The following is a 15706-nucleotide window of genomic DNA, read 5'->3' on the forward strand; positions in this document are numbered from 1 at the left end:
AGAAATTATCCAGTTATCCAGTGCTGAGGGTGGAAAAAAAATGGAGGGAAAATACAGAAAAAAGCACGAGAAACGTGGGGAAACAGTGGGAAAAAAGGTCTAACACATATAATAGGAGTCCCAGAAAGAGAGGAGATAACAATGGAATAGAAGAAATATTGACTAATAATTCTCCAAAACTGAGAAAGATATCAAAGCACAGATTAAAGAAGCTCTGTGAATTCCAACCAGGATAAATACAAAGAAAACCATATTGAAACCCATCATAAACTTAACTGTTAGAAATAAGAGAAAGAAAATCTTAAAAGCTGCCAGAAGAAAGAAGTCATTACCTTCAGGGAGCACTAATAGAAATAATGGCTCATGTATCACCTGAAACTAGAAGCCAGAAAACAATAGAATGACCTCTTTAAAGTGCTGAGGAAAAAAAATGCTAGCCTAGGATTCTAAATCCAGTAAGCATATTCTTCAAAAGTGAAATCAAAATAAAGACAAACTACAGCTGCGTTCTTTATGTTGAAAGAAAATTATATCAGATAAAAGCAAAAGAACTTCAGGAAAAAATGACTAGCAGTAAGGAAAAATGTGAGTAAAAATTTTGGCTTTAAAAATAATTGTCCTATTGGGCTTAAAATGTGTGAAAACTCTATGACAACAGTAGAACAAAACGTTAGAGGGTGGTAATAAGTAAAAAATGCATTTGTAATCTCTAGAGCAACCTCTAAATGAAATATAGTGGAATATATAACTAAAGAGCTAATAAAGGAGAAAAGGAATAATTTTAAAATAATTGATTATACCAAAGAAATGCAAGAAAGGAGTAAAGAACAGATGGGACAAACAGAAAACAAATGGTAGGTTGGTAGACTTAAATCCAGCTTTGTTAATGATTATATTAAATACAATATAAAAGGAACAAACCTTAAAACTGAGACAAAGATCAGAAAACCTAACTGTATACTGCTTACCAGGGACACACTTTGAGGACACGGATGAGGAAGCAGAAAAATGGGGAAAAGAAACATACCAGTAGGGCGCTATGGCTCATGCCTGTAATCCTAGCACTCTGGGAGCAGAGGCGGGAGGATTGCTCAAGGTCAGGAGTTCAAAATCAGCCTGAGCAAGAGCAAGACCCCGTCTCTACTAAAAATAGGAAGAAATTAATTGGCCAACAAAAAATATATAGAAAAAATTAGCCGGGCATGGTGGCGCATGCCTGTAGTCCCAGCTACTCGGGAGGCTGAGGCAGGAAGATTGCTTGAGCCCAGGAGTTTGAGGTTGCTGTGAGCTAGGCTGACTGCACAGCACTCTAGCCTTCTAGGCGGGGCAGCACAGTGAGACTATGTCTCAAAAAAAAAAAAGAAAGAAAAACATATCATGTGCATGTTAACCAAATGAAACCTAGGTTGGCTATATTTATATTGGAAAAAGCTGTAAGACCAGAAGTAACATTAGAGGTAAGGAAGGGCGTTGCATAATGTTAAAAGGATAAATTCAACAGTAAGATATCTTTAATTTTTTTTATGTATCTAATGATAGTCATACAAGTTTAAAACACAAAAAGAAAAGTTGACAAAACTGAAAGGTTAAAATAAACAAGACTGCAACCTGATTAATAACAGATTAATGCACCTCAGTAAAACAAAACAGGAACAATCAGCAAGGATATAGAAGATTTGAATAACACAGCCAACTTGACCTAATTGACACACATGAAACATTTCACTCAACAACTGCAGGATATACACAGTTTTCACGTATTTGTGAAACATTTACTAAAATGTACCGTATGCCATACCATAAAGCAGATCTCAGTAAATTTGAAAGAAATGAAATCATAGATATGTGAGCCAAAATCAATTTAATGAAAAATGTGAAAGGCTGCCATACTGAAAACTATAAAACATTGCTGAGAAATAAATAACAACTTAAAGGAGAGATATGGTCGCGGATTGGAAGACTTAAAATGTCAATTACCCCAATTAAAACTCCCACAAGTTTGGGGGCAAAGGGACAGATAGGCACAAGCCAACTTAAAAATGTATTTGAAAATGCAAAAGGACCTAGATTAGCCAAGGAAATTTTATTTTACTATTCCGCCCCCCCACCCCCTGCCCCTGCCACCATAGAAAGGGTCTTGCTTTGCCACTCAGGCGAGAGTGCAGTGGCATAGTCATAGCACACAGCACCCTCAAATTTGGGCTCAAGCAGTTCTCCCATTTCAGCCTCCCGAGTATCTGGTACTACAGGTGCATTTTTAATTTTTAAAAAATTTTTTTGGAGAGATGGGGTCTTACTATGTTTCCTAGACTGGTCTTGAACCACTGTTCTCAAGTGGTCTTCCTGCTTCAGCCTCTTAGGATCCTACTGGGATTACAGGCATGAACCATTGTGCTAGGCTCCAGATACTCAGACTTTATAAAAAGCCACAGTAATTAAAACAGCATGGAATTGATGCAAACATAGATAGGGTAAGGGACTGTATAGTGTCCAGAAATGTACCTATTCCTGTATGGTCACCTTTTCTACAGAGCTGCCACTGTAGTTCAGTGGGGGAAAGGATTATCCTTATGATAAATAATGCTAAATCAGTTGGCTATCTTTGTGGATAAGATCCTTAACCTTAACTGGGTGAGCTGCATGTACCTGTCTCAGCTACTGGGAGGCTAAGGCAGGAGGAAAAGACTTAAAATGAACTTGTCCCAAAAAGGATATCTAATTGGCCTATGAAACATATGAAAATGTACTCAACAAACTTAGTCATCAGGGAAATGCAAATTAAAATTTCAGTGAATGCCACTATACATTAAGAAAAATATGGCTAAAATTTGAAATACTGGTAATATACAGTGTTTTTATTTTCTTTTTTTATTTTTTCTTTTCTTTTTTTTTTTTTTATTACTTTTCTTCTTTCCTTTTTATCCCTGTCAGAATACCAATGCCATAGTAATATACAGTGTTAACAAAGATGTAGAGCAACAAGTGTTCGTGGGATTATAAATTGGCCTATAACCACTTTGGGAAACTGGTGGTATCCACTAAATAAAACTGACCCAGCAATTCTACTCTTATGTTATATAAATACCCAAGAGAAATATGCATGGATATTCATAGCATTTGTAAAAGCCCCAAACTGGAAATGACCCAAATAGAGTAAATATGTAGTTGTATCTTCATACAAAGGAATACACATTGACTATTCCTTATCCAAAATGGTCGGGACCAGAATGCTTTGGATTTCAGATTTTTTGGATCTTGGAATATTTGCATTATACTTAACCAATTAAGCATCTGTAATCTGAAAATCTAAAATCCGAAATGCCCCAGTGAACATTTCCTTCAAGCATCATATAAGCACTCAGAAAGTTACGGATTTTGGATTTCAAATTAGGATTTGGATTTCAGATACTCAACCTGTATTCCAAATGAGGCTAAACAAAGCACAGTTACATAAATGGCTCTCACATATAAAATAATGAGTAAAAGAGTATATAGTATATGTTTCTATTTATCTAAAATTCCAAAACAGGTCAAATTAATCTGTAGTGAAAGAAATAAGAATAGTAACCTTGGGCATTTCTATTATATATTAGGGCATCTTCAGGGTTGCAGAAAGCATTCTGTATGCTGATCTGAATGGTGGTTACTCAGGTGTATACATAGTTAACAGTTCATTGAGTTATACACATAAGGTTAGTATACTGTATTTGTATGTAATACTTTGAAATATTTTCTAAACAGTAATAGTATGGTCGATACTTGCTGTCTGGTTTTATCTGGTTTAAAATTATTACATGCTGAAATTTTTTTCCAGGAAATTTTTGATCCAAAAATTTCATATGGTGAATTGGGAAAAAAAAGTACTGGTCTTTGAGTTAGTAGACGTTGGTTTCAGTCCTTCTCTGATGTTTTAACTCCTTCCAGTCTTGTAAAACCTGGGCACTGTGATCTTGTGTAAGTTATTTAATCTCTCTCATTGTACAGTAGAGATAATAACTACCCTTTCTAATTCCTGATATATCAAAAGGATTAAATGAAATGATGTGAAAGTGCTTTGCATCTAAGTATGCCAGTTTATAATATCTTTATAATCCACTGAGATACTTAGGTCTAGGCTCATATAGCCAAATACTGGAATCCTTCATTGATGCTGTGATAGCAATCTAGATGCCCTATTTAACAAGTTGCCCTGATTTCTTCCTTTTTTCAGATAACTGAGAGAAATTTGAAGTGCTCTTAGAAATCTGGGAGTACATAAAGTATGACTTTTGAATAGGAAGACCATTGGGATTGCCCTGAGACATCTACCTTACCTTCCCAAATTTTTGGCTAATTTGTTTCTAAGATTTGGTCTCTTCTCTAACTGCTTTTCATTACCTCTTAAGATGGCACTTTTATGTGCCACCAAGGGGGGGAAGCCACTGCCAGTTATAATTGTAAGAAGCTGTTGATCGCAGGGTATCTCACAACTTCAGAGATAATTTGGGGGAAAATGTGCATCCTAGAATCAGTGAAATATAAAAGGTTTTGTGCATTGTGTTTTTGGGTTTTGATTTGGCAAAATTTATAGTTTCTTTGTATTAGCATACACTAAGTTACACAATTACTTGGGAGATCAAAATTGAACACATACAGGGAAAGTAAAATAAGGTAAAATATTCACCACTGTAATTGGAATATTTAAAATTGGTAGATTGAAGTGATCCCCACAGTCTTTTGACTGACTTAATGATGATTGTTAGAACTCAACTAAATTTTGATAACCTAGTGTGGTTTTTTTTGTTTTGATTTTTTTTTTTTTTTTTTTTTTGAGATAGGCTCTTACTTTGTTGTCCAGGCTCGAGTGCAATGGCGTCATCATAGTGCACTGCAACCTCAAACTCCTGGGCTCAAGTGATCCTCCTGCCTCAGCCTCCCAAGTAGCTGGGACTACAACAGGCCTTGCCACCACGCTCAACTAAATTTTTCTATTTTTTTGGTAGAGACAGGGTCTCGCTCTTGCTCAGGCTGGTCTGGAAATCCAGACCTTAAGTAATCCTCCCCCTTTGCCCTCCCAAAGTGCTAGGATTACAAGTATGAGCGTGTAGTGTGTTCTTATTATGGAATCCCAACATAAATTGTGAAAATTTTTGTAAGAGCTAAAAGTGTTTTGTTTTTCTTGTTCATCGCTGTTATCTCTAACTGATACACAGTAGGTTCTCAAATATTTGTTGAATGAGTTAATACATTTTCGAAATAATGACTTTTAGCTGTATCCTTGTCATCTGAAAGTAACCAGAGATGAATCCTTCAAGGTGAATGCTTTTTTCTTTTCCTTAAACTAAAATTTCCCATGTTTAATACTAATGCCAAGATTAAAAATTGTTCCTGAATCTAAGCTAGTATTCCAGATATTTAATGGAAGATACAAAGGTAGATGTCCTTTTTGGTCTTAGAAAAATTCAAATGTGCACCAGAATTAGGTAATTGATGTTTTTAGAGCCAGTACTAACGTAGAAGCTATGTTAAGTTCCCATAATAAATGCAGTTCTGCTGACCATTGATTTGAATTTCAGGGATCATCTTACAAGCGAGTATTTGCTGAAGCACATTTGAACATTGTCTCTGTCTCTTATTCTATCTCTTTGTTACTTTTATATTAATATAGTAATAGAATAAGTAGAATATATAGCTTTCGCATGTGGAGGCCTGACTTTTTTTTTTTTTTAAGCCTGTCATTGACCTGACAACGGAATCATAGTAATTTTTAGCAAGAAATGTGTGGACTGTGTTGTAAATGGGAAGTAGTAGAGGTATATGCAACTCTTTTCTTTTTTGAATGCCTTTTCAATTAAGATTAAATGAGAATTTAGCAGTATATTTAAAGATTAAAGGCATAGAGTCAGTGGCGATGATGATGAGAGGAAATGATTACAGGTTCATTTCAGTAGGACAGATCTGAACCCAGGTCTCCCCATGTACCATTCTACTCCATTCTATCCCAGAAGTTATTGGAAACCATATTATTATGGATTTTATTGCTTATTTATTACAAAAACATGCTTTACTCCATCTAAATAGCCTTTAGAGGTTTTTATGTAATGCCTTATTTTGAATATAATGATATTAATATATTAAAATTTAATAAATAGCTGGGGTTTTAAATATTTGTTTTGATCAGGAAATGGAGGCTGTGGTTGCTAAAATTTTCAGGACTGCTGATACATTCCAAAGAAGTGTGTAAAGCTAAATAACCTACTGACAGTTACTTTTTTTTTTTAGCGTATTATGGGGGTACAAGTGTTAAGGTTACTTATATTGCCCCCCTTGAGTAATACAGCTTCAAGCGTGTCCATCCCCCAAACGTTGCATATCTTACTCGTTGTGGTTGTATATACCCACTCCCTCCTCCCACCCTCCCGACACCCGATAAATATTACTGCTATATGTCCACTTAGGTGTTGATCTGTTAATACCAATTTGCTGGTGAGTACATGTGGTGCTGGATTTTCCATTCTTGAGATACTTCATTAGCAGAATGGGTTCCAACTGTGTATCCAGGAATATATAAGAGGTGCTATATCACCATTGTTTCTTAAAGCTGAGTAGTATTCCATGGTATACATATATCACATTTTATTAATCCACTCATGAATTGATGGGCACTTGGGTTGTTTCCGTAGCTTTGCAATTGTGAATTGTGCTGCTATAAACATTCGAGTGCAGGTGTCTTTTTCATAAAGTGACTTTTGATCTTTTGGGTAGATGCCCAGTAGAATTGCTGGATCAAATGGTAGATCGAATTGTATCGCTTTGAGGTATCTCCATATTGCTTTCCACAGAAGTTGAACTAGTTTGCAGTCCCACTAGCAGTGTAGGAGTGTTCCTCTCTCTCCGCATCCACGCCAGCATTTGTTGTTTGGGGACTTTTTGATAAAGGTGACATTTACTTCTTAATCTCCTTTGCTTCATAGCCATTTGTTCTTAGTGATGCTATTCTAGCATTCTACTAGATTGCAAGATGACAGAGTAAGGCAGTCTCTGAAGGGTGTTGTCCCTGAAATTTTTTAGGTTTTTTGGCTGCTAAGCTTCAGGTTGGCCACTGGAGAGCAAAGAAGAGGATTACAGTCCATTGGCAGCAGACTGGAAGAGCCTCGTCAGGAACCGGCGACAGAAGCCAAAAATCATAGAATAACCTTATTGTTAGTCATAGGACTAAATATAAGGGTATGAGTCTTTTTAAAGGATTGCTATTTTATTAATAAATTTTAGAAAATTGACCATCTTATTTATTATCTGTCAGTACGAGGATGTCGTCCAGGAAAGATTGTGCAGATGACTGAAGCAGAAGTTCGGGGCTTATGTATCAAGTCTCGGGAGATCTTTCTCAGCCAGCCTATTCTTCTGGAGTTGGAAGCACCACTGAAAATTTGTGGTATGTAAAGGGTAATGTTGGAAACAACTGTTTGGAATTGTGTGTTTCTTTGCATATTTACATTGAGGATGATTTAGAGAAAACATTTTTTAAGATTTTATATAAAAGATAGATAGGTTTTATTAAATAAAATCAAAACTTTCATAAAAATAAGTTACAGACAAGAAAACATTTGCTGCATAGACAACAGATAAAAAGATTGCTATTTGGCCGGGCACGGTGGCTCACGCCTATAATCCTAGCCACTCTGGGAGGCCAAGGCGGGTGGATTGCAGGTGGTTCAAAACCAGCCTGAGCAAGAGCGAGACCCTCGTCTCTACTATAAATAGAAATTAATTGGCCAGCAAAATACATACATATATTAGCCGGGCATGGTGGCACATGCCTGTAGTCCCAGCTACTCAGGAAGCTGAGGCAGAAGGACTGCTCGAGCCCAGGAGTTTGAGGTTGCTGTGAGCTAAGCTGACGCCATGGCACTCTAGCCCGGGCAACAAAAGTGAGACTGTCTCAAAAAAAAAAAATTGCTGTAGTGAAGTGCAATTTAAAACAAGTACCTAACTCTAATCAGATTACCAAAAATGTTAAAGATTGGTATTTAGTGTTGTCAAGGATGTAGAGAAATGGGCATTTCAGTACACTGGTTAGAACAAACAAGTATAGAATTTGGGGGTTCAGTATGGCAATGGTCTTCTAACTCTGTTGTGATTGGTAGCAAAAACTTATAACCTTGAGTAAGTGATCTCTTGCAAAGAATAACATTTTTCTGTAGTTTACATAACAACAAGAAATAATATAAATGATGTATCACACTAGTTTTTAGTTTGATAATGCAGATATTCTTTGTGGTGGTTAGTAGTGTTTGTGACATAGCTTTCATGGACATACCATCAGCATTTGCTCAAACGAGGATAGTTTGTTATATGCGAAATTTTTTTTCTCCTGCATGTTTCTTTGTGATTCACATTCACACTGTGTAACTTGAGGATTATCAGTGTGCTCTTTAAATATTTTTTATTCTTTTCTGGGTGTGATTTATTAAATCATGTGCTTGGTGCTCCTTTGCACAATGCCCAGCAAATAAGAGATAGTAGGTAATGTTTGTTGGATAGATAAATTATTTAGAGTATCACACCTTTAATTAAGAGGTGGTAGTTGGAATTTGGGTAAAATAATCCATCCCCTCTATGAATTTTAATGCAGCACATGTAGTTTAAGATCATTTGTAGTTGACCTTAAAATGATTTTGAAGTATTCTTTAAAGATATTCTTTAAAATGCTGTGATATAGAAATAACTTGAAAGTAATAGAAGTTATTTACTATGTATTTATAAGTTCTTACTATTTGTCTCAGTATTGGCCATAAAAAAGTGACCTAAGTTAAACTACCAGATAATAAGAGTAACTGTCTTAGTTGCCTGTTTTATAACAAATTACCCCAAAACTTTGTGACTACAACTATATTAATTTACCATTTCATAGTTTCTATGGGTCAGGAATTTGGATACAGCTTAGGTCCTCTGGTTCTGGGTCTCTCACACAAGGCTCCAACCAAGGTACGATCTGGGGCTGCAGTCATCTGAAGGCTCAACTATGAAAGGAGTCGGTTCCTTATGGGCTTGATGGACAAAGGGCCTCAGTTCCAAATAGGCTATTGGCCAGAGGCCTCCCCTCAGTTCTTCGCTACATGGGCTTCTTCATGAGACAGCTGGTTTCATCAGTGAACATGGAAGATGAGAGAGTGCAAACAAGACAATAGTTATAAGGCCAGGCACTGTGGCTCATGCCTGTAATTCTAGCACTCTGGGAGGCCGAGGCGGGCAGATTGTTTGAGCTCGGGAGTTCGAGACCAGCCTGAGCAAGAGCGAGACCCCATCAGTACCAAAACCAGAACAAATTAGCTGGGCATGGTGGCACTTGCCCAGCTAGCTACTTGGGAGGCTGAGGCAGAAGGATCGCTTGAGCCCTGGAGTTGGAGATTGCTGTGAGCTAGGTTGACGCCATGGCACTCTAGCCAAGGCAACAGAGTGAGACTCTGTCTAAAAAGAAAAAAAAAAGACAGTAGTTACAATCTTTTGTAATCTAATCTTGGAAATGACAGCCCATCTTACTTTTGCTATATCTTATTTGTTAGAAGTAAGTCACTAGGTATAGCCCACACAAGGGTGTGAGGGATTGATTACATGAGGTATGAACATTGGGAACCCTTTCATAGAAGCTGCTTACAGCAGTTACCAATTTTTCTAAAACTGACTTTTTCTGTTTTTAGGAGATATTCATGGACAGTATACAGATTTACTGAGATTATTTGAATATGGAGGTTTCCCACCAGAAGCCAACTATCTTTTCTTAGGAGATTATGTGGACAGAGGAAAGCAGTCTTTGGAAACCATTTGTTTGCTATTGGCTTATAAAATCAAATATCCAGAGAACTTCTTTCTCTTAAGAGGAAACCACGAGTGTGCTAGCATCAATCGCATTTATGGATTCTATGATGAATGTAAGTGGAAATAAAAACTAAGAAAAGTAATTAATGGAAACATTCCTTAATAATTTTCTGGTTCAGAAGAGTTCCTTTGATTCAGAGGTTTTTTTTTCAAAATATACTATATCAGACATAGGCCCAGGAAGAGGAACCTGAAAATGGGTAACATTTTGCTAATTTGTTTCCTTGGGGTCTTTTTTATCATGTCATTTTGAGATTGATTGCAACTTACTAGGCTGAAGAGTCCCTTTTTACATTAGTTTACCTAGTAAAATATCCAAGTGAAACAGAGGTCACTGTAGACAGTGGCTTCTGGTTTTCTAGTGTCTGTTAAGGTTTTAGCTCTCAGCATTCTTATGGTATGACAGAAGTTGTTATTAGTTCTGTGTCACAAGAATTATTGAGAAGTTCTATGGAACTATTGAAAAGTTGAAGTTTATTAGAATTTTAATCTTTATGTCTTCAAACCTAGAGAGACAAGAATACTGAATACTCTGGTATATCCTTATTTTATTCTACTCTTTTTCATCAGTAGGAAATCACTGATTTGCTATTGCATAGTGGTATTTCCAAGTATTACTAAATTACCCTACTACATTTGAATTTGGTCTTTTGATTTTGTTAGACCAGTATGGGAATGAGCGTATGTTTGCTTAATTATAATTTACAACCAGTTATAATGATCTTCAAATTGAATTTATTCTTTTTTATTGCAGAATTTCCTTTTAGAATCTGCTTTTGCTATTTTCCATCCTTAAAAATGGTAGAGTCATAATCAAACTTATATATATCTTCTTGATTTGTGTAATGATTTGACAGATATTTGAAGACATGTTAAATGTATCAGACACTGTTCTAACCACTGAATGAAGCCATACACAATACAGATGATCTCTGTTCTCATGGAGCTTATGTTCCAATGGGAATGATTCTGTGTTTGATTTTATATTGCACTTTTATTTCTGAAGTGTAGTATGTGGTTTGAATTATTTGAGTCAGACCAGTAGAGAGGAAGTGTGTTGGAGTACATCGAACTATAACAATTTTCCTAAAGCGACATCAGTAATAAGGTTATATTCTTAAAGGATAAAAGATGGGTATGACTATCCTTGAAGCTAGATATGACATCACATGAAATAATGTATATGAGAGCAGCTTGTAAACAGTGCTTTGAGTTTTACTTTTTGTTAAGAGGCAGCATAGGAAAATTACTACTTGTATCTTTCATCCCATCCTTGGCTTAGTAGTTACGCCTTATTGCCAAATTTGAGAAAATCGAGTAACTCTAAAAAGGTGAACATATACTTGAGGTTGTCTTTGTTGTAGCTATTTATAATAGGCTATGGGAAAATTATAGCTTTTGTGTCAAATCTGTTTATACTTGCTGTTACACTAATGCCAAGTGGTAATTCACTCAAAAGTGAACAGCAGTTAAGCACTTGGAAATTTTCCCTTCTTGGCAGTAAGTTTATACTATGTTATTCAGTGCATTAGAGTTAAAATGGACGGTCTCCAGAAGCACCCTTTCATTCTGCTTGCTTATTTGACTAGGTATTTAGTGTACATGTTGAAGGGAAAAAATGAACTAATAGCCTATTTCAAAATTGCTGTATTATAGTGATCTTAAAAGAAAAATGATTGTGTTTATTTCATAAAACACTAGCAGTCTTTGAAGTCTTTGTAACTTTACTAAAGGTGCTGATTGTTTATATTTATTACCTTTTATAAAAGTGTACAAATAACATTTGTACATTATAGAAAAAGTGCTAGATATGCATAAAGCAGAAAATTGAAATCAGTCATAATACTGTGGCTTTGAGATAACTAATGAGAGAACAGTTTCAAATTTTTATTTATTCTATCTGCTTGTTCTTTTTATAGGCAAACGAAGGTTTAATATTAAATTGTGGAAGACCTTCACTGATTGTTTTAACTGTCTGCCTATAGCTGCCATTGTCGATGAGAAGATCTTCTGTTGTCATGGAGGTAGACTAGTAAATTTGCCTTATGGGTTTTTTCTTTTTATGGTTCTTATATTACTCAGAAAGGAGCTGTATTAATGAAGGTGCAGGCTTGTGTGAAAACTTAAGTGATTAAAACTGTTTTAAACATGACTAAAACTTCTTTTAATAATTACAAATGTATAGATTATTTATGAGTGAAAATGTAACTCTTGTCTTTAGAGTTTCATATTTAAGGAGGATAATTAGAGTTTTGTTTGAAAAGTGTATCTTTCCTTTACCTCAAATTTTGACAGAAATATACTCCTGCTATCAGTAAAAATGAGAGGATCATTATCTTCCTGCCCATATTGAATACCTTTCATCAGAATCTAAATATAGTTTAGTTTAATGTTCACATATATCAAGATTTCTAGGCTTCATACAGGATGTCTATACTATGGTCCTAAAAATAATTTTTTGGTAGAATGGTAAGTTATTCTAAAAGTTAATTTGAAAAACTAATATGTGTCTAGCACCTGACTAGATGCCATGGAAATCAGTGCATGATCTGGTCGTCTTGAATTTAAAAACCTATTGATAAGTTATATTTGTCAGGTAATTGAGTAGTAAAAGCAATTTAATTATGTCAGTATTTGTAAGATAGTAATTATTATGAGAAGTCATAAAAAGGAAAGAATTATTGGACATATGTGTGTGAAGGCATAGAGTAAAGGACTTTAGGCTGGACACGCGGTGGCTCACACCTATAATCCTAGCTCTCTGGGAGGCTGAGGCGGGCGGATTGCTCAAGGTCAGGAGTTCGAAACCAGCCTGAGCAAGAGCGAGACCCCGTCTCTACTATAAATAGAAAGAAATGAATTGGCCAACTAATATATATACAAAAAATTAGCCCGGCATGGGCTGTAGTGCCAGCTACTTGGGAGGCTGAGGCAGCAGGATTGCTGAGCCCAGGAGATTGAGGTTGCTGTGACCTATGCTGATGCCACGGCACTCACTCTAGCCTGGGCAACAAAGAGAGACTCTGTCTCAAAAAAATAAAAAATGAAAAGGACTTTAGACAGTCTTTGTATGTTGTATGTCTAGTTTAGGAAATGTGCAAAGACTGGCCCAACTATATCGTCAAGTACATGCTGAGAAATGTTGGGATCAGATAACAGAGATTGAGTATTGAACAAAGAAGTTTGTTGAATGATTTAATAGCCATATTGGGTTTTTGTACAGGGAAGTAATTTAATGAAAATAGTGTAAGAAAATTAGTTTTTCATCAATATTATGGGAAGAATTAAAGTGGAAAATGCTGAAAAGATAGATGCACTTGCCTAGGCCTGAGGTAATAAATAGTTTATTCTCTGGCAGAACATAATTCCCTACATTAATTGAAACATGTTTTCCAGTAGATATTAAACATTTAGGGAATTGTAGTTCTTGAACATTAGTATAGCTAAGGATAGAAATGTAGTGGTATGGAATATGAACGTTTAGATTCATTCCTTGTGATGATACTTGGATTGCCTACCAGAGAAATAATAGCTTGTATTTATATACTGCTTTAAAGATTGCAAAGTATTTTTATGTGCTTTTTCTTATTTATCCTTCTTATCAATTGTTTATGCCTTCATGAAAATAATGAGCATGTTGGAGTGGGATGTCAGAAGGTCTTGGGGATCAAGTGAGGCGTTTTAATTTGGAATAAAAATGTTTAAGATTAGGGTGGTGAGAAGTGACAAAAGTGGTAGGAAGGCTTGCAGTTATGTATGTTTCTATGAAGGACAGAGAATGATTAGAAAGAATGGTGAAATTTGATTAGCCTTGTAGGGAAAAATGGAGATGACATAATCATAATTATATGCTGTATTATATATATTGGGGATTCATAACTCAATATATTGACCTTTAAGATAACATTAAAAGGAACAATCTATCTTTAATTTCACATAGTGAATCTATTTTGATTAATAGCTTTTTTATTGAATAACTATTGCAATTTTTTTAGATGTCAAGACTATGTCTCATCTTTTTATTTATAGGACTGTCACCAGACCTGCAATCTATGGAGCAGATTCGGAGAATTATGAGACCCACTGATGTCCCTGATACAGGTAAGCATGTAGAGAAATTTAATTGTTTTGTGTAAAATGTTGGCCTAATGGAATCTAATTATATGTATTGGAAGTAGGATTGGCTTAGGTAATAAGAGGTTTTTTTTTTTTGTAGTCATCAGTAAGCTAACTATAGGTTGCTTTATTTACGGTAATATAAAATACTTCACTTTGCACTGATCATCCCACAGAATGCAGAACTTGGAATTTTTATTTATAACTATAATATGGTTCTGTCAAACTTGTTTGATCACAAAAAAGATTTTGCTATTGATACCTCATATCTTTCTATTTTTCTAAATTCCCTCATTCATATTGGCTTTGGTTATATTTTCAGAAACTTCTTAAATTTAGTAAAAAGTTTTAAAATATGGGAGGCTGAGGCGGGTGGATCACTCAAGGTCAGGAGTTCAAAACCAGCCTGAGCAAGAGCGAGACCCTGTCTCTACTAAAAAATAGAAAGAAATTAATTGGCCAACTAAAAATTATATAGAAAAAATTAGCCAGACATGCATGCCTGTAGTCCCAGCTACTCAGGAGGCTGAGGCAGAAGGATTACTTGAGCCCAGGAGTTTGAGGTTGCTGTGAGCTAGGCTGACACCACAGCACTCTACCCTGGGCAACAGAGTGAAACTCTGTCTCCAAAAAAAAAAGTTTTAAAATAACTCTCTTTCCTTCTTAGACAAGGATACAGTTATCTTCTTTTAAATTCTGTAGTTGTTCTGTTATTTTCTGTATTACCTAGATTTCAAATTTTTAGAGCTTTTTAAATTTGGAGACAGGATCTCACTATGTTGCGCAGACTAGACTTGAACTCCTGGGCTCAAGCAATCCTCCTGCCTCAACCTCTCAAGTAACTGAGATGACAGGCATACGTGCCTTAAATTTTTAGAGCTCTTAAGGATTTTAGAAACACATGATCAGTTTTATGAAAGTTTATTTTAAGGATATGTGAACATTTGTGGGGAAAATTATGAAAATTGACTTCAGACATTAAGAACAACTGTTTAAGTTGTTAAGCAAGCCCAAACAAAAGCAAATAAGTTCCAGTTGAGGATAAAATGCTATTATTGATTAACAAGGGAACCTAGGTCGGGCGCGGTGGCTCACGCCTGTAATCCTAGCTCTCTGGGAGGCCGAGGTGGGCGGATTGCTCGAGGTCAGGAGTTCGAAACCAGCCTGAGCAAGAGGGAGACCCCATCTCTACTATAAATAGAAAGAAATTAATTGGCCAACTAATATACATATATAAAAAAATTAGCCGGGCATGGTGGCACATGCCTGTAGTCCCAGCTACTTGGGAGGCTGAGGCAGTAGGATTGCTTGAACCCAGGAGTTTGAGGTTGCTGTGAGCTAGGCTGATGCCATGGCACTCACTCTAGCCTGGGCAACAAAGTGAGACTCTGTCTCAAAAAAAACCACAAAAAACAAGGGAGCCTAATGTAACTGTAAATAAATGATAGGCACAGTTGCCACTTACCCTAACTTTTCTGTTGGCTTTAAAATGTTATTACTCATATTTGAATATCAGTATGTACTAAGATACCTAATCATACCATTCATATCATAAAACATTATGAAGATGAATTGAATGCAGTTAAGTTGCTCTGCTTTCCTCAGTTCAACTTTTGCTTAAAACATCAGTACCTTTCTGTGTGGTGTTTTCTTGTACCAAATGTGTGTGATTTTACCATACCACAACCAGTTCTTCAATACTAGCTGGGTGTCTGATTCAGTTTGGACACTA

General features: G+C 35.9%; 1 protein-coding gene across 1 annotated transcript in view; it reads left to right on the forward strand.

Annotated features, from left to right (window-relative positions):
* PPP1CB (protein phosphatase 1 catalytic subunit beta) overlaps positions 1-15706 on the forward strand; it is a 43922-nt gene that overhangs the window by 14704 nt on the left and 13512 nt on the right. The window contains exons 3-6 of the mRNA XM_012788320.2: positions 7283-7414; positions 9681-9911; positions 11778-11882; positions 13888-13959. Of these exons, the coding sequence (XP_012643774.1) occupies positions 7283-7414; positions 9681-9911; positions 11778-11882; positions 13888-13959 (540 nt within the window). The remainder of the gene's footprint in view (positions 1-7282; positions 7415-9680; positions 9912-11777; positions 11883-13887; positions 13960-15706) is intronic.

The sequence above is a fragment of the Microcebus murinus genome, chromosome 3 (genome assembly GCF_040939455.1).
Source record: "Microcebus murinus isolate Inina chromosome 3, M.murinus_Inina_mat1.0, whole genome shotgun sequence".
NCBI lineage: Eukaryota > Metazoa > Chordata > Mammalia > Primates > Cheirogaleidae > Microcebus > Microcebus murinus.